At 50.5% G+C, this 18,323-nt stretch overlaps 1 protein-coding gene and 1 long non-coding RNA gene across 2 annotated transcripts; both read right to left on the bottom strand.

Moving 5' to 3' along the window:
• Window positions 1-216: 216 nt before the first annotated feature.
• Window positions 217-16,077, bottom strand: ZSCAN1 (zinc finger and SCAN domain containing 1). Its single transcript, XM_032847611.1, has 5 exons — window positions 15,540-16,077; window positions 7,799-7,887; window positions 1,590-1,701; window positions 1,304-1,378; window positions 217-1,100 (listed from the first exon to the last, which is right to left on the bottom strand). Exons 1-5 carry the CDS (start codon window positions 15,907-15,909, stop codon window positions 289-291), a joined length of 1,458 nt encoding a protein of 485 aa, XP_032703502.1. The 5' UTR covers window positions 15,910-16,077; the 3' UTR covers window positions 217-288.
• Window positions 16,078-17,347: 1,270 nt separating this feature from the next.
• LOC116861183 lies at window positions 17,348-18,026 on the bottom strand. Its single transcript, XR_004381425.1, has 2 exons — window positions 17,736-18,026; window positions 17,348-17,595 (listed from the first exon to the last, which is right to left on the bottom strand). It is a non-coding gene; the product is annotated as an uncharacterized LOC116861183 (long non-coding RNA).
• Window positions 18,027-18,323: the final 297 nt, after the last annotated feature.

The following is an 18,323-nucleotide window of genomic DNA, read 5'->3' as shown; positions in this document are numbered from 1 at the left end:
GGCAGGTCCCGGGTGGCCCCGCAGGACGAGTCTGCCGGGGGTCGCTATCGCCTGGGGGACGCGGCGGCGGGGGTGGCAGCTGCCGCATCCCCTGCAGGACGAATCCGCCGAGGGGGGCTGTCACCCGGGGGACTCGGCGGAGGGGACAGCGGGTCTCGGGTCGCCCCGCAGGATGCCGAGGGTGGCGTCTCGGGGGGTGGGGAAGGGACGCGGCGGGGGTGGCGGGTCCCGGGTCGCCGGCAGGACGAGTCCGCCGGGGGTCGTCTTCACCCGGGGCCCCGCGTCCGCTCACTGCGTGGCGTGCAGTTTCTGGTGGTCGAGGAGGTGGACCATCCAGGGGAAGGCCTTCCCGCAGACGCCGCACTCGAAGGGCCGCTCGCGGCTGGAGGACTGCCGGCGCCGGCCTCCATTCGCGTTTCGGGCGCGGGGGCCTCGGCCCGCCGCCTCCAACCGGCGGGCCTCCCCGGGCCCCTCGCCCCTGGCCCGCCGGGGCCTCTTGCGCGGCGGCTGCAGCAGGTGGATCTTCCGATGCTCCTCCAGCACCGAGGCGTGCAGAAAGGCCTTTCCGCAGTCGGGGCACGAGAAGGGCCCCTCTTCCAGGTGGCGCTTCTGGTGCTCGATGAAGTGGGTGACCCAGATGAAAACCTCCCCGCACTCGGCACATGTGAAGGGCCGTGCCCCTGGGGGGACTTGGGGCGCCGCTGAGCTCCCCGAGGAGGGGGCAGCAGCCAGGGGTTGCCCCGCCTCTTCAGGGGAGGCTTTGGGGTCTTTGAGTAAGGGCAGGTGGGTGCCGCTGGCATCGCTGTCCCCAAGACCCTTTTGGGGACTGCCACTCTGAGCACTGGGGAGGGTGGGGTCTGCAACCCAGCCGGGCTGAGGGCTCGGGTGCGGGGGCTCCTCCGGAGCAGGCCCTTGGCATCCGGTGCTCTGAAGCACAGTGTCCCTGGGGGCGGCCTCCGCCTGCCAGGCACTCCCTTCTGCCTGGGCAGCGTCCTGGGCCTGCCTGGGGAGGGAGTGTCTGTTCCTCGGGGCTCCGTCCCCAGCCGGCCAGCAGGGAGGTTTATCCCAGATACTAGGCTTCGGAAGCGAGCAGCCTGGGCCTGGGGAGGGTGAGGGAAAAGGGTTAATTGTTAGTGAAGGGGCAGGGGCTGGAGGCCACACCCTGGGCATCTTCTTGTTCCCCTCCTCCCAGGGACTGCAGAGACTCTACTTGGTAGGGCCTTAATGCCCTCAATCCTTTCCTTTCTTAAGATAAAAGGATGAGGGGGGCAGATCCCTCAGCCCTGGGCCCCGTTGTCCTCACCTGGGTGGGAGGCTGAGGGGACCTCGTGCTGCAGCGTCTTAGGTCTGTCTGTCTGCAGGCTAGGAGGCTGAAGCCCTGGTCAGGGGGTGGAAATGATTGAGTGGCTGTTGCGGGAGGGAGGAGGGGGCGCGCTACCAGTCCCCAGTCCTGGTGTGCACAATTTCTGGGGGAAGGTATAGCATTCGGCATCAAAGCCCCCCAACACTGATATCAGCAAAGTCTAACCCTCACCGGACCTTAAATTCATTCCCAGCCCTCAGAATTGCCGTAGGACCCAAACACTCACCGAGTGAGCCCAGGGTGCAGGATGCCTCGGCCCCCGCCCTGGCGTGGGGACTCCGCTGGGGCTGGGAAGGCTGCAGCCACTCGCCCTCCTGGGGGAGCCCCAGCTCCGATGCCTGGAATGGCAAACACAGTCCTGCTCAGCGACTGCCCCGCGCTGCGCAGGGCTCTGAACAGCCACCACAGCAGAAGGACAGCATTGCCTCCCTTAAAAAATCCAGGAATGTAAAACTAAAGCCACCACTCCTCCCCACCCCACTCCCAAAAAAGGTGCAAAAAAAAAAAAAAAGCCACCAAACTGATAAACAGTATTTAGTAAGAGTTTATTGTGCAAATAAGAGTAGCCTACGAACTGGGAGCTTTCAAATCCAGGACTGATGTGAAGCCTGAGGGCTTATACAGTGAAAATGAGGAGGTCGTTTAACTTTCTTGGGGGTGGTTATTAAAAAGGGGGTTTCCAGACAGCAGGGGCTGGCTCAGAGTGACTAGCTTACACTGCGTTTAGGAAGAGGACTTAAGTTTCTTTACTGAGGTGGCCCAGGTTATGTTTTGCTTGTTTGGCAGAACACACCAAACGAAGTCTCACTTATGTGGTAAGTGGTTTTGTCTGCTCAGGGGATGTTCAGGTCTGGTCTCCATTTTGTATTTAATTTCCGCACCCCAAAGGTGCATTCACAGAGGGCTGTTACTAGGACTGGAGACGTAAATCGAGGGGCCCCCTGTGCAGAATGGAAACTCAAGGCCCCTTTGTGATGGTTAGTTCTAGGAGTCAATGTGACTGAGCTAACGGATGGCCCAATAGCTGGTGAAGTATCATTTCTGGGATTTGGAGCGGGGGCTGTCTCCAGGGAAGACTAGCTTTTGTACTGGCTGTGTGAGTAAACATGATCCTCACTGGTGTGGGTGGACCTCGCCTAATCCGTTGAGGGCCCAAGGTGAGCACAAAGCCAGAAGGGTGCAGTTGTGCTCACTGCTTGAGCTGGGATAGCCACCTTCAGCCCTCACATTGGACCCCTCCTTGATTCTTGGGCTTTGGACTCAGACTGGGACTCCTCTGGTCTAGACTTCTGGGCCTGAGATGGAGTTCCCCTGCCCTGGAGATGGCTTTCTGGCGTTTCCAGCTTACAGAAAGCACATCAGGGACTCCTTGGCCTCCATGGTTGTGTGAGCTAGTTCCTTTCAATACATCTCTCTGTATGTCTATATAAATCCTACTGGCTTTGTTTCTGTGGAAAACCCAGACTAGTACACTCATTCGAAAACCACTGAGGATTTCACAGCAGCAATATGCCATTAAACGGAGTCCCAGGCCCTATGTCAGGTCAATATCACCTGAGGTCAGTATCACCTGTGGGGTTCTGACCTGTGTCTCCCAGCTGCACTGTGCCTGAGAACAAGTCCCCCAGAGGGTGATGAGCAGCAGTGGGGCTCCATGTCTCACGTGTCACAAAGCGTTCCTGTCACCCATCCCACCAACAGGCACACATCCCACGCAAAACGGAATCTCTCAGAGCTTGCCACTAAAGAGTGAGGATCTGAAATGTATGGCCTTGGTTTGCATCCCAGCTAGCCCTACTTGCTGGGTGGCCCTGGGCAAGGGGCTTTCCCTCTCTGGGCCTGAAAGGGCATATCTGCACAGCTTGCTCAGAGCCAGGCACCTGGCAAGGGCTTGGCAAATGGATAATATTTGAGAAAGTGTGCTGGGAAAACAAGAAGTGATGAGAATCAACCAGGAGGTCAAGCTCTTGTCAGAAAGGCCTGTCTTGGGTTGGTCTCTGCTATCTGCAGCTCTCACCCACCAGGGATACAGGTGTGGGAATAAAGGGCCCCCCCAAAGGCACAGGCTGGGACTGCTGGGCACTAGGGACTGATGGAGGGAGGGGTGGTGATGGGGTGTGGTGGGAGAGAATTAAGGTATGAGGTTCTTCACTTTCAAGCTGGGAATATGTGGATGGTGTGATTGGCTGAATTATTGATTTTCTGTTTCTTACTAAATACTAGTTTCCATTGTAAGACAAACATTGGTTGAATTCTCTAATAGTCACCAGAGGGGCCGCCATCTGCAAGAGAGAAGACAGGAGTCCCTCTCCCTCTTCCTAGTACCTGACCATTGTGGTCCAAGACCATGACCATGGATGGTGAGGGATTGAGAGAGAAGGCCCAGGACCTGTGTGTGTATGTGTTCGTGGGGTGGGGGCATGTTAGGGCATGTTAGTTCCCCTGACTTGGAGGCGTGGGCCACCATCCAGAGACATCTGAAAATAGTGACAAACACACTTGGGTCAGGCACAGAAACTAGGACATCTCTGAGCCTTCTCTATAGCTCCAAACACAAAAAACGTCCCCAGAGTCCTGCTGACCAGGGCTCTGATTATTCCGTGGACAGTGTGGGGCAATGAGTGGGATGTGGGGATCCACATCTGTCGTCTAACCAGCCAAGAGAGAGAAAATAAGGACAATGCCAAATATGACTGCCGGCCGGCCCTTTACTGCTGTTGAGGGATTGCTGCTAATGGTTTTCGTTGAGGCAGTGGAGCTGGGTATATATCTAAAAAAAGAAGAGTCTGGATGCTTTGCCAGGGGCATGTGGGTGTGTATGGGGGATATAATAGATGAAGGAGGTCAAAAGTTACAAACTTCCAGTTGTAAAGCAAGTCCTGGGCCTGTAATGTGCAGCATGGGGGCTACAGTAGATAATAGATAATACCATATTGTATATGCAGAAGTTGCCAAGAGAGCAACTCATCACAAGAAAAAATATCTTTAACTTGTGGCGATGGATGTTAACTAGACTTATTGTAGTTGATCGTTTTACAATATATATGTATATTGAATCATTATGTTGTACATCTGATACTGACATAATATCAGTTCACATAATCAATTATATCTCAATAAAAAATTAAAAATATTATAGGTACAGCTGGGTGGGGGGAAGGGTCCTTAAAGCCCAGGCCCTACTTGTAGTGCATGGAGATGGGGTGTGAGCCTGCGTGTGATTACCGAGGGGAGAATCCAGAATGGATTCTCACTATGTGTCAGGCACTCATGGCCCATCTGGGGCCGACATCTCCATCACGTGCCAGAAACAGAGCCCAGGGCCCACGAAACTTTTTGTAGAAAGGGGTTTCTTTCAATAATGTTTAATGTCTTTTCTAATCACTCAGGAAGGACGGCGAATATGGTGACTAGTCCAGCCTGGAATATATTCTTTATACCACATGGTCATAAAATATAACTTTTACTATTTCGGGGAAGCTCATGCATATAATCTTGATATGATTCTTTTCTTAGAGCCCACAAAAGTCCCATTACAACCCCGGGTCCATTACTCGATTACCTGCTCTCTCTACTTTGGTGTATGTAGTGCGTAGTAGTTTCCTGTGGCTGTTGTAACAAACCATGACAAGCTTAGTGGCTGGAAACAACACAAATTTCTCTTACAGCTCTGAAGGCCAGAAGTCGGAAATCCGTTTCCCCAAGCTAAAGTTTGTCTGCCAGGGCTCATTTCCCCGGAAGGCACCCAGTGACAGTCTGTTTCCTGGCCTAGTCTCAGCTTCTAGACACACCCACGTTCCTTGCCCTGTGGCCCTAACTTCATCTTCTCTACCTCTGTTCTGGGGTCACTGTCCTGTCTCTGTTGTTAAACCTCCCTTTGCTCCCTTGTATAAGGACACTTGTGATTATAGTTAGAATCCAATCAGACTGGATCCAGGGCAATCTCCTTTTCTCATGCTCCTCCTTTAATCACACCCACAAAAAGTCCCTTTTGCCACCCAGGGTGACACTCCCAGGTTCTAGGGGATGAGGACGTAGACATTTGGTGGGGCAAAGAGGGTGGGCGGAGGCCTAATTCAGCCTACCACATAGTGTGTGTTTGAAGTTGTCCAAACTAAAGAGTTTTACAGAAAGATATTTTGTCCTGTCCGCCTAAAAGAAGACAACTAAGAATAACTCCTCTTCCCCCCCAGCCATAGCATGTCAGAGAGAAATTCACACAGGTGAATTCAAGGACGGGATGGTCTGCGGCTGACGGCTACAAAGGTACGCAGGTGGTTTGGTGGGCTGAGCTCTTCCGCAGAGCAGTGGGTGCATTACTCGTCTTTTGTCTCGTGTTTTTGTTTAGATTTTTTTTTCTGTTTTTAATAATTAACTAAAGAATGAAAATGGTCTCCAGGCAGAACATAGTAGCCAGAGAAGAAAAAAGATACAGACTAGCGGGTCCTTCATAAAAACAGCCATGCAAATCAGAAAACCTCAAAATAATACTAGACCCCTGCATCATAAGAGGGGGTGGTCTCTGGGAACACAGAAGGGACTGAACTTTGACTTGATGGGAAATACTATCGTTTTTTAGTGCCTTCTTAATTTAACTTAATTTTTCTTAATTTTACTTAATTATATAAACTTGACTGTGGGTGTGTGCATGCACGTACAGGTCTGTTAATTTTAACACATATATAGATTCATGAAACTACCACCAGTCAGGACCAGAATGGTTCCACCGCCCAGAGCAAACTCCCTCGTGCTACCCCTGTATAGTCTCATTTTCCCTCCACCCGGAATTCCTGCCTGGCAACCACTAATCTGTTCTCCGTGGCTATCATTTTGTCTTTTCAAGAATGTCCTATAAATGGGATTTCCTACGATGTACCTTTTGAGATTAACTGTTGTGACAGCAGAGTGCCCCTCAGATCCATCCAAGTTGTGTGTGAATCAAGAGTTTCTTCCATGATTTTGCTGGGCAGTATTCCGTGGTGTGTGGGATAAATGATTGTTCATTCAATTGCACACACACGTGGGCCATTTCCAGTTTGGGGCTATTACAAACAAAGCTGGTATGGATGTTTGTGTGCAGGTTTTTGGAGGAACGCAAGTTTTTGTTTCATCTGGGTAAACACCCAGCCCCAGGAGTGGGATTGCTGGGTCATATGTCATGTACTTCTTTTTGTAAGAAACAACCAAACCGTTTTCCAGGTTGGTTTTGCCACTTTGCATTCCTACCAGCAATGAAACAGTCTGTTTTTGCACTCCCTTGCCAGCACTTGCTGTTGCCCCTCTTTCTACTTTTAGCATTTCCAGTAGGTGTGTAATGATATCTCATCGTGGTTTTAATTTGCATTTCCCTGATGGCTTTTTCCATGTGCTCCTTGTAACATTCCCATTTTTAAAAGGGAAGCAGGTGACTCCTGTCCTTTTTCTCTCTGAGCGTGGACATAGAAAACAAAAGGAAGCCAAAGATGCTTCGAGGTTGCTTGTGAATGGTGTTGGCGTGAGGGGGTGCTGGGAGGGGAAGGTGGTAGTATTGGTCATGACTGAGGGAGGCCACACGGCCCGTATGAAGGAGAAGTAGGATATCTCAAGGACACCTGGACTGACAGTCACGTGCAAGGGATGAAGGTCCTGACAGGGCCTTAGCACTGATGGTTAATATTTGACAGAGCATCAGATTAGTGGGAGCCAGAGGGGCCTGTGGTCTGAAGAAGGGTGAGGTCACAGAGGTGACGGGAGGTGAGAGCAACGTGCTGTGAATCTGATGCCAGAGGGAAGGGAATGTGGTTTGGTTTTTGTTTCCTTTGTGTTTTACCTGTTAACACATCTGCATGGTCTGTTTTAATCACTCCAGTCCCTGCTGGGGGCCTGTCCCCATCACTCTGTGAGCTCCAGCCACACCAAGTTTCCCTTGGTCCCTGTCATGCACCATGGTCCCCTCTCACTTGGGGCCTTTGCAAGAATAGATCTTGCTGTCAGGGTTGCCCTCGTGGAGTCTTTCCCAGCCCCTCCAAAAATCCACAGGGTTCCCGGATATGAGACTACTACAGATACTAACACTATGGATGGCATCTGGGCCAGGGCACCCAAGCTCCCATGTGGCAGCACTTGGGGTGGCAGCCCCAGAAATCTTTCAGTATGCCTAGCATGTGGCTGTGGATTATACACGAGGACGGGGACCCCAGCAGCTGGCTGGTGCCTAGTAAAGGACTGGGTGGAGGGAGTGAAGACAGTCTGCAGGAAAGCATGACTGTGGGAACTGCACAGAGCTGCAGCAAGCTTTGGGATTTGTGGGGCTGGTGAGAATGTGGGGTTCAGGCTTCCGGGAGTGTTGGGACAGCCTCACACAGAGCTTGGATGGGATGTCCTTCAGCCTGTCACAGCACTGTGCTCATGGTGCCCCAGGAATGTAGGAGCATGGAGCCAGGGCCCTGGGCTCACCTGGGATGGGTCTTTCCGGGACTTCGGGCTCATCCCGTCTTCCTCCTCCCTGTTGCTCTTGTCCTGGTGTTCGGTGAGAGATACCAGAACTGGGCGGGAGAAAAGGATGGTGAGAGACCGGTGTGACCCAGAGCCCCTAAATCCCCAGATTTCCTGCACAGGGAGGGCATCCAATCCCAGGAGCATCTCTGAAGACCCCCCCAGTGAGGGCAAGGCAAGAGCAATAGTATGCCTTTATCCTTCCAATGAGCTTCTAAATGCAGCCCTAACCCCCTGCTCCGGACCTTTCCACGGCTACCAGTCATGAGGCCATGGTGACACGAGAGGCAGCTGAGGACAGGTCTTCTCACCCAACGCTCCATGCCCATGTGTGCCCCTGAGAGGCCCTTGAGGACATTGCCTGCAGCTCTGACTAACATGGAAAGCCTGGACATCCCTCACCTGGAACCTTCCTCAGGTGGAATGCGGTCAGGTAGAAAAGCAGTTGAAGCAGTGCCCCATGGGTATGCCGCAGAACACGTTGTAGGGGGACAAAAGCCGGGGCGGGATGACAGTGACAGAGGGACACCATTTATCGGGTTAGGACATGGGAAACAGAGCCATACACTGTTGGATACAAATAAGAGGAAGAAGTACAAACATGCACATGCAATGAGGAACTCAAGGCCTTGCCCCCCCTTGGGCCGGCCAGGGTGCGTCGGGCAATAGGAATGCGGAGCAGACCTGCACTGTGGACCCAGTAAGCCCCGCAGTGCGTGTCATTTCTTTAAACAACAACCTAACCTGCCTTTCAGGTTAGGCTCTGAGATGGCTTCACGGCAGTTACATGGGTGTCCATTATAATACTTCTCATACAGTTCTGCAGGCTGAAAATGTGTCATATAAAAAGCAAACAGTTGCTTTGGAAGGCAATTTGGCAGTTCCTCAAAAATGATACGTAGGGTTACCATATGCCCCTAAACTTCTCCTTCTTGGGTGTGTTCCCAAGAGAAATGAAAACATGTTCAGACAAATACTGTGAGTTTTCATAGCAGCATTGTTCATCATAGGCAGAAAGTGGAAACGGCCCAAATGTCCATCGAATGACAAAAGAAGAAATGAACCGTGTATGTCCGTACAATGGAATATTACTGAGCCTTAAAAAGAAGGAAGTACTGATACACTTCACAGCATGGATGAACCCTAGGTGAAAGAAGCCAGACACAAAAGGCCATATATTATACGATTTCATTTATATGAAATGTGCAGATCAGGCAAATCCATAAAGACAAAAAGTAGATTAGTGATTGCCAGGGGATGGAGGAAGAGGAGAATGGGGAGTGACTGCTAATGGTGGGGGGTTTCCTTTTGGGGTGAATGAAACGTTCTGGAATTAGATGGTGCTGATGATGGCACAACTCTGTGAATATACTAAAAATCACTGAGTTGTATATTTTTAAACAGGTGAATTAAAGAGCATGGGAATTGTGTTTCAATAACTATTTTTTAAAATAAAACAGGAAGGTAACGTTGCCAAAAATGGCAGAATAGGGAGCTCCTGAAATCAGTCCCTCCACTGAGGCAACAATTAAGCCAGCAAAAACTTTCAGAGCTAACTTTTTGGGAACTTGACTCTGGTTAAAGAAAAAGAGAAAGAAAAACAAAAACAAACAACCTAAAAACCAACCAAGGATAAGGGAATGCTTAATGAAGAAAAAAGCTATCGAATTTCAACTAGGAGGTGTGGTGGCATTTTTTACCTACCTGCCTACCAACCCCATTCTGCAGCTAGGAAGGGCTGTGCGGATGGCGGTCTGTGTTATTGGTGTGGCTTGCTGAGGCTACAGGCAACAGGACAGATCTTGTTCCCAAAGAATTGCATTTGTATGTTCGTCTGGTGACCTGTCTGGGGACTCCCTGAAGGATTATTTCAGGGATTTGCCTTTGTTATGCCCTCTCAGAACCCTCAGTGGCCTCCTGAGCAGCGTATGTCAAAAGCATTAAAGGCATATACTAGCCACAGCCACCTGTAGCAGGGGTAAGAGATGGAACCAGCAGCAGAGAGACCAAAAAGCCTAGAAAGGAAGAGGCTGGAGAAGGAGGTACATGTGGGAATAATGGCTTTACCAGAGAGTCTAGCAGGCCATGCATATGATCAGTACTAAACACATGGTAGGAAACGAGAAGATCCCAGGCTTTCAATTCTGGTTGACCGTTAGGCCCCATGTAACCAGGAAGACTCAGGACAGTTGTAAATCAAGAGGCAAAGCACTGAAGGAGCACCTCAACTCAGAGCCAACCTACAAAAACGAGGCAGTTTTGTTTTGTTGGCTCCAGGCATTTAAGGAAATTTCTGTCATGTCTCTGGCCCAACACTAAATTAGTGAAACAAACTTTAGTGAGCACACACAACAAAGAATGTAGTATTTACAAAAACAGTTTAGAAAAGTTTCCGAAATAGGGCACCTGGGTGGTGCAGTCAGTTAAGCTTCTGCCTTTGGCTTGGGTCATGATGCCAGGGTCCTGGGATCGAGCCCTGCATCAGGCTCCCTACTCAGCGGAGAGCCTGCTTCTCCCTCTTCCCCTGCTCATGTGCTTGCTCTCTCTCAAATAAATAAGCAAAATCTTAAAAGAAAGAAGAGTTTCCAAAATAAACAACTACAACCCACAGTAAGCAGCATAAACAAGCCGTGTGGAGGGAAGAGAATTTGATCTCCAGAGTTATCACATTGTATTATCAAATACTAAAAGTGCCTGATTCCCAACAACAAATTAAGGGGCATGCAAAGACCTAAGAAAGTATCTCTCATTCACAGGAATAAAAAGAAATTAACAGAAATTGTCCCTGAAGAAGCCCAGACATTGGATTTACTAGACAAAGATTTTAAATCAACTGTCTTAAATACCCTTAAAGAGCTAAAAGAAGGGACGCCTGGGTGGCTCAGTTGGTTAAGCCGCTGCCTTCAGCTCAGGTCATGATCCCAGCGTCCTGGGATCGAGTCCCACATTGGGCTCCTTGCTCAGCAGACAGCCTGCTTCTCTCTCTGTCTCTGCCTGCCACTCTGTCTGCCTGTGCTCGCTCTCGCACTCTCTCTCTCTCTTTGACAAATAAATAAATAAAATCTTAAAAATAAATTTAAAAAGGGGCGCCTGGGTGGCTCTGGGGTGAGCCGCTGCCCTCGGCTCAGGTCATGATCTCAGGGTCCTGGGATCGAGTCCTGCATCGGGCTCTCTGCTCAGCAGGGAGCCTGCTTCCCTCTCTCTCTCTCTCTGCCTGCCTCTCTACTTGTGATCTCTCTCTGTCAAATAAATAAATAAAATCTTTAAAAAAAAAAGAGCTAAAAGAAGCGTGAACAAAGAGCTATCAAAAATCAGGAGAATGATGTTCTCAACAAATAAAGGATATAAATAAGGCGAAATTATATAAAGGAGCCAAATAGAAATCTTCTGGAGCAGAGTACAGTAACTACAATGAAAAATTTGTTGTGGGGGGTGTTTCAACTTCAGATTTAAGCTGGCAGAGAAAAGGATCAGTAAACTTGAAGGTAGGTCAATTAAAATTATACACTCTGAGGAGCAGAAGAAAATGAACAGGGCCTAAGGGACTTGCGGGACACCATAAAACATACCGACAAACACCTAGCAGCAATCCCAGAAGGAGAAGACAGAGAAACAAAATGCTTGAAAAAAACGATGGCTGGAAATTTCCTAAAATAGATGAAATACTTGAATCTGCAAAGAAGCTGAACAGATTCCAAATAGGATGAAGTCTAAGAGGCCCACATGGAGACACACTGTAGTCAAACAGTTACGTGGCTCAATACATCAGGGTGAAGCTATGTGATGTGCTGTATTGATAGACCACGTGATCATCTCAGGGACACAGAAAAAGCATTTGATGTAACCCGATGCCCTCTAATGATAAAGACATCAAAATTATGAGGGACTGAAAGCTTCCCCCCTGAGTCAAGAACAAGGGAAAGATGTTTGCTTTTACCGCTTCTATTCAACATTCTACTGGAAGTTCTAGCCAGAATGGTTAGGCAAGAAAAAGAGGGAGAAGTCATCTAAATTGGACAGGAAGGGGTTCCTGGCTGTCTCGGTGAGTAGAGCATGTGACTCTTGATCTTAGGGTTGTGACTTCAAGCTCCACATTGGGGGTAGAGATTACTTAAAAATAAAATCTCTTAGGGTGCCTGGATGGCTCAGTCATTAAGTGTTGCCTTCAGCTCAGGTTGTGATCCCAGGATCCGGGATCGAGCCCCACATCAGGCTCCCTGCTCAGTGGGAAGCCTCCTTCTCCATCTCCCACTCTCCCTGCTTGTGTTCCCTCTCCTGCTGTCTCTGTTAAATAAATAAATAAATATAAAAAAAAATAAAATCTCAAAAAAAAATACATTGGAGAGGAAGAATAAAAACTATCTCTATTCACAGATGGCATGAGCTAATAAGTGAATTCAGCAAAGTTACACGATACAATATCAACACATAAAAATTAGTTGTTTCTATAAAACATTAATGAACAACCCAAAAAGGAAACTCAGAAGATTTCATTTGCAACAAAAAGAATTAATTCTACTTATAGAATCAAAAAGAATAAAATACTTAGGAATAAATTTAGCCTGGGAGATACAAGACTTCTACATTGAAAATGAAAACTCCTACTGGAAGGAATTAAAGAAAATCTAAATAAGATTATTATCAATTATTATTATTAATAAACACATTCTGCATTCACAGATTGGGATACTTAATATCGCTAAGATGGCAACACTACTTACTGATCTATAGGTCCAATGCAGTCCCTTTCAAAACCCCAACAGTCTTTTTTCCTTCTTTTTGCAGAAATGGAAAAGCTGGTTCTAAAATTTATCTGAAATTCCAAAGGACCCAGAATAGCCAAAAGAGTCCTAAGATAGGACAGAGTTAGAAGACACATACCTCCTGATTTCAGAACTCACTATAGAGCTACAGTGCCAGCATAAATACAGACATACAGAACCAAAAGGAATTGAGAGCCCAGAACTAAGCCCACATATCTACAGCCAGTTGGTTTTTCACAAATGTACCAGAACCATCCGGTAGGGGAAAGAAGAGTCTTCAATAGTGGTGCTGGGACAACCGGTAATCTACATGCAGAAGAACAAAGTTGGACCCTTAGTTTGCACGGTATACCCAGCATCGCCTGCTACTTGCCAAATGCCCATCCTTGGTTCTTCCTGCTACTTCTGTCCACCCATGCCTCCCCCTCCTGTCTTGGCTGGGCACCCACTAGGTGTCTCGTACTGTCTACTGTCCAGGACCCACCTGAAGGTAGATGCAGAGCTCTTACTGTCACAAAGCTCACATAAACTAGGACAGAGAACAGACATGCAGGGAAAGGATAAACCCTATAAACATTGCAGACAGGTGAGGACCCTGGAGAAATGAGCGGGGTCCTTTGTGGTAGCCTCACAGAGGGATGGATGTCTAAGCCAGGCCTAGATGATGAGCTGGCTAGCCTTTGTTCCAGTGAGGTTCAAGGCTTCAGGGCTCCGGGGCGGGGTGGGGGGTGGTGGTGGTGAGGCCGATGCCCTGGAGGCAGATGATCAAGGCACGCAGTCAGGACAGGCATCTGGGGTCAGCCCCCTGCAGGGCTGGCGTGGGAGGACCACTCCCTTTGCTGCTGTGGACAGAGGATAGGATGGTAGGTGTGGGGAGAGCAGGGATCTGGGCCTGACATTGAACTTTTGATTGCTGAGGCATCCATTTCAAAGACCTCTATCTGGAATAAACATATTTGCAGCTGTGTGACACAGCTTCTAGCAAAAACAAAACAAAAAACAAACATAATGAACTGGGCTGTCCCCACTCATGGGGGTCCCTTTTTCAGAAAGCTCTCAGTTGGGGTGACCCGCTCCACCCTACTAACATCTTAATTCCCATTCTTCTGCTTTAAATTAGCCAATAAAGACCATATCTCTGAGCCCCTAGACAGCCTCCCCCCATAAAGGCTGAGCCCCTGGTGCACACGCTGTCTCCCAGGGCTCTCCCTCTTGGGCCCCAGAGCATCAAGATCTATAAATAGGCTGCAGTGGGCACGACACTCCTCCACATCCAGGTTCACTGCTGGGCGGGCGGGAGGATACGTCATGGACTAAGATGGGGAGAGGTTTGTTCTGTTCAGTTATTTTCTGGACACCCGCCATTAGAGACTTCAAGTGGAAATACTGGGTCTGTCTTCATCCTGCGCTTCCACCCGGTGACTGGAGAGGGCCAGCTGCAGCAAAGAGGAGAGCTGGGCTCCTGCTGGATCCCATCTGGGCTTCAGTGCCCCACACGCAGCCCTGTCCCAGCGAGCTCCCAGGCTCCCTTCCCTCAGTGCACATCTCTCACCTGCCGGGAGCTTCCTTTCCCAAGGAATGAAGCCCAGTGTTGAGGCAGCAGCACGCAGATATCCCTCAGTCCCAGCCACCTGCTACTCCAACTACCTCCCTGTCCATAGGACCCCAGCCTGGCCTGATGCAAAACATGTACACGACTCCCTTGCTGAAAATGATAGGGAACCTAAAGATGGCGACAGCAAAGCATTAACACCAGCCTGGACCTTCCAGGCTTGAGGCCCTGGGGGTTGCATGGGTCCACCAAGGACCAGACACAAAAGCTTTCTGGCTCCTTCGTTCCTGGAACAGTGAGTTCCAAGGGCCACTTTATCTGCCTTGCCCGTCTTCATTATTTCACAGGAACCTGGGAACGAGACTCCATGACATCATTCAGTGCCTTCCAACCGGGACTATGCTCTGGCCTCTGCAAAACACGACATGCGAAACTTTCCTGAACGAGTCAGCCCGCTCCCTGCGGGCAGTGTGGAGACCTGGGAACCCTGTTTTCTGTAGATTTCAAGGCTTTTCTGAACCTTAGGCCTGAAGACACCCTCATCACAGCCCCCATGCTAGGCCCTGAGGGTTGACATTCCTCCAGATGTGATGCGGTCTACACTTCTGTTGACATTACTGGAAAAGAGGGCGCCCCAGTCCATGGGACTGGGAGGATGGCAATTCCCCACAGGGTCACAGGGGCAAGAAAGCACGCGGACAAACCCCTGCAGCGGGCAGGGGGCCAGGGAGAGAGATGGTGTCAATTCACCTGCAGACCTTCCAGCTATTTGAGACCCCTCTGCTGTGCTCTCTCCTACACCCGTTCTGTGACAACTGTGGACCGAGGCAGCAGTCTCCACAACCAGCCCGTGGGCCTCCAGGACAGGTCTGTGTCCCATGGACTGGATGCAGGGGAGGACTGGACAGGACCTGGTGGGGGGGCATGGTCCACAGTATCTCGTGTGGGCCAAGACCCGGGGTCCTTCTGAGGGAGAGGCAAACAAGTGCAAAGCTACAGGCCAGATGGACACATGGTAAGATGGAGAAATCCTCAACTACCGACTGAGTGAGAAAAGTGAGGCGGACAGAGGCGTGCAGCACAATGACATTTATGTAAAACAAAGAAAAACACAGGTGTGTGATATGACAATGCGCACGGGCAGGACATGTGCAGGCAGGGGCTTGCTCAGATGGCCTGGGGTGCTGCTGGTGGGGAGAGGGAATGGAGCAGGAGCAGGTGGGGGTGGTGGGAGTAGTGCTGGGTGGACGCGGCACTCTGAGTCCCAAAGGAAAAAGAAGCATGATCCTTGGGCACTGAGCCACGGAGACATTGGCCAGAACCCAAACCCAACACCTGCTCCCCCCCGGCAACCACTTGCTCTTCGGAGTGAGGCCCGTCCCCTCACCTTCCTGTTGCGACATCTCTATGAGGTCCTCCACCAGGGTAGCGGCCTCCTTGCAGGTGCGGGGGCCCTGCGACTGCACCCAGGTCCTCATCTTGCTGGGCAGCGCTCCCAGGAACTGCTCCAGCACCAGCAGCTCCATGATCTGCTCCTTCGAGTGTGCCTCGGGCCGCAGCCACTGGCGCAACAGCATCCAGAGATGGCCCAGTGCATGGTGTGGCCCGCCTGCCACACGGTACTGGAACTGTCGGAAACGCAAGCGGCAGGCCTCAGTATCCCCAGGGTTGGGTGGCTCAGGAGCCCCATCCTGCTGCCCCGGGGCCGGGATCTGGGTATTCCTGTGGGAGGCGAGGGCTTTGGGCAACCGGAGCATCTCTCCGGCCTCCGAGGGCAAGCAGGCTGGATCCCAGGACCGTCCCAGCAGCTCCAGACAAACCCAGGTGGCAGCAGGTGGATGCAGTCAGCAGTCAGGGGCCTGCAGAAAGGGGCAGGCGCAAAGTGGCCACATCACATGGTGGCCACCACCTTGCTCAGCACTCCCCTCACTATCTCCTTGCCAGACCTCTAGTTCCCAAGGAACTGATCCGAGCCCTCCCCATCTCATTCTGACCTAATCTCCTTCCATATGACACTCACGGGTTACATTGGGTTGAAGACAAGGCACTGGTCACCCCAGGATCTTTGTATGCACTGTTCCTACCCACACTCCTCTCTGATGTTGATCCCAGCCCAACTGTCACCACAGCAGCATGTCACCATGCTTTGGCACAGGCCATCATCCTCGTCTCCTGGTCTTTAGTGTGCTGTCTTCATGACTCTTACCTCGTCATGAACATACCCCATTTCCTTACTTAGCATACGTCTGCTTCCTTCACTCACTTCGTCATTCACACGGTTTGCTGAGCTTCGAGGGGAACAGGATTCCTGCCCTGGTGGAGTAGCTGACTGCCCAGCACAACTCCCTATGGGGTTGGAAATGCTCTCCTTCTGTGCCATCCTGCCTGGTAGCTGCCAGCTAATATGTGGCTCCTAAGCACTAGAAATAAGGAACTGGACTTTCAATTCCCTTTAAATGGAAACAGCCAAATATGCTACATAATAGCACAACAGAAGCTTCCTGCCTGCCTATGCTGTCTTTCTTGGCTTTTCCACTAACTTAATGCTGAGGGAGGAGGCGGTGAGGACAACGGGGGAAAGAGACTAAAAACAGAGGGAAAGTGGGAAGGGCAGTGAAAAAATAGCATTTTGTGCATTTTCCAAGCTTCCTATAGTGAACATCCAACTGAAGAGAACGTTAAAGTTGTAAAAATAAAAATGAGATTTTTTCTTTCTTTTTTTTAAACACTTGTTCTCTGTGCTGATCCAATAGTGAAAGTACAAACTGGCACGACCTTTCTGGAAAGCACCATGGCAGCTTGTATATCAAGACCATTCTGGAAGTTCGCGTGCTGTGGAATTTATCTGAAATTGGGACAAAGATTTAGGCACCAAGAATCACAACAGAAGTGCCCAACAGTCAAGCCTGGCGAGATCAACTACCCTCCCATCACATGGTGGAGAACTTATGACTGCAAAACGCACGGTAACATAACATGCTCAAAGCAGGCAGACGTGACATACAGATGGTATGAGGTACAGGGTAAAGTGGGATGCAAATGACATATGAGGGTCCCAAAAAGGGACGCCGGGAGAGCCCCAAAGGCGCCCAGCCAAGTGTTACATTCTTCATACTTCTCTTAATCTCCCCCAAATGGTATTTTGATCATGTTTGACCTTCATCATGAAGAAAAAAAAAAAAAGGAACAAAAACATTTAGGAAGGATTTTTAATGACATGGGAAATGCTTATGACAAGTGAAAAGTGGAGGAGTAGTCCATGTGACTTTTTCCTTCTTGATCCTCTGGAGAACTTTCATGTGCACGTGTGTGGGTTTTACAATCAGGAACGAGAGGTGTACACACGCACGGAGGGCGACTCACGAGGGCCGTGCCCTGCCAGCGATCTTCCCGCCGCTTCTTCCACCGGCAGCCCGACTGGGCGTTTACAAGCTCCGTCACCCCTGCTGAGACCACAGGCAAAAACACTCTTATTCTGTAGTTTCATATGTGTATTTTTGAAAGGAAAAAAAAGGGGGGACCCGTTTCGCAGCCTCACAGGTTCAAGCAGTCCTTCCTTCTGCTCTGGGATCTCAGACCTTACCCTTCTCTCCAGTGAGCCGGAAAGTGTGCCCCAGGCAGATTCCAGGGTGGAGAATCGAAGCTCCTCAGCACCCTCCAGAGTCCCGGGATGAAGTCTATGTGGGGAGAAGCTGAGTTGATGGGGGCTCTAGAGGGGGTCAAGTGGGGCTCCTAGCGGAAAGCGCGTGAGGCCTATGGGCGGGTGTCTGGGGCCCATGTTGGAGGGGGGATGATATCCTCATGTGGGGGTCTGGACCATATTGGGGAACCCAGGCTGAGGAGGGGGCCTGGAAGATGTAGGGATCTTAAGCTGATGAGGGTGGGCTTGAGGTCTGCATGGGGAGTGGCGTGGTCTTGGGGTCTTGGAGATCCGCTCTGGGGGTGATGAGGATTGATGCTAGGGGGTCTCTGAGTGTCACCTGCAGGGCTCAAAGCCACGTGAACAGGCCGGGCTTACCTGCGCTGGGCACGGAGGTCTGACGCGGACACTATGTCAGGTTCTGGGCTGCTGGCTGGTGGGGGGAGGGGGAGCTTGGGCTGGGCCGAGAGGGGTCTGGAGTGGACAAACGAGGGTGGAGGGACTGTCTTTCCCGGCTAAGGGGGAGGGGAG

Source organism: Lontra canadensis, unplaced genomic scaffold (assembly GCF_010015895.1).
Source record: "Lontra canadensis isolate GAN:19392208 unplaced genomic scaffold, GSC_riverotter_1.0 scaffold191, whole genome shotgun sequence".
Classification (NCBI taxonomy): domain Eukaryota; kingdom Metazoa; phylum Chordata; class Mammalia; order Carnivora; family Mustelidae; genus Lontra; species Lontra canadensis.
Note: the sequence above shows the minus strand (reverse complement) of the source record. Positions and strands in the feature narration are given on the sequence as shown.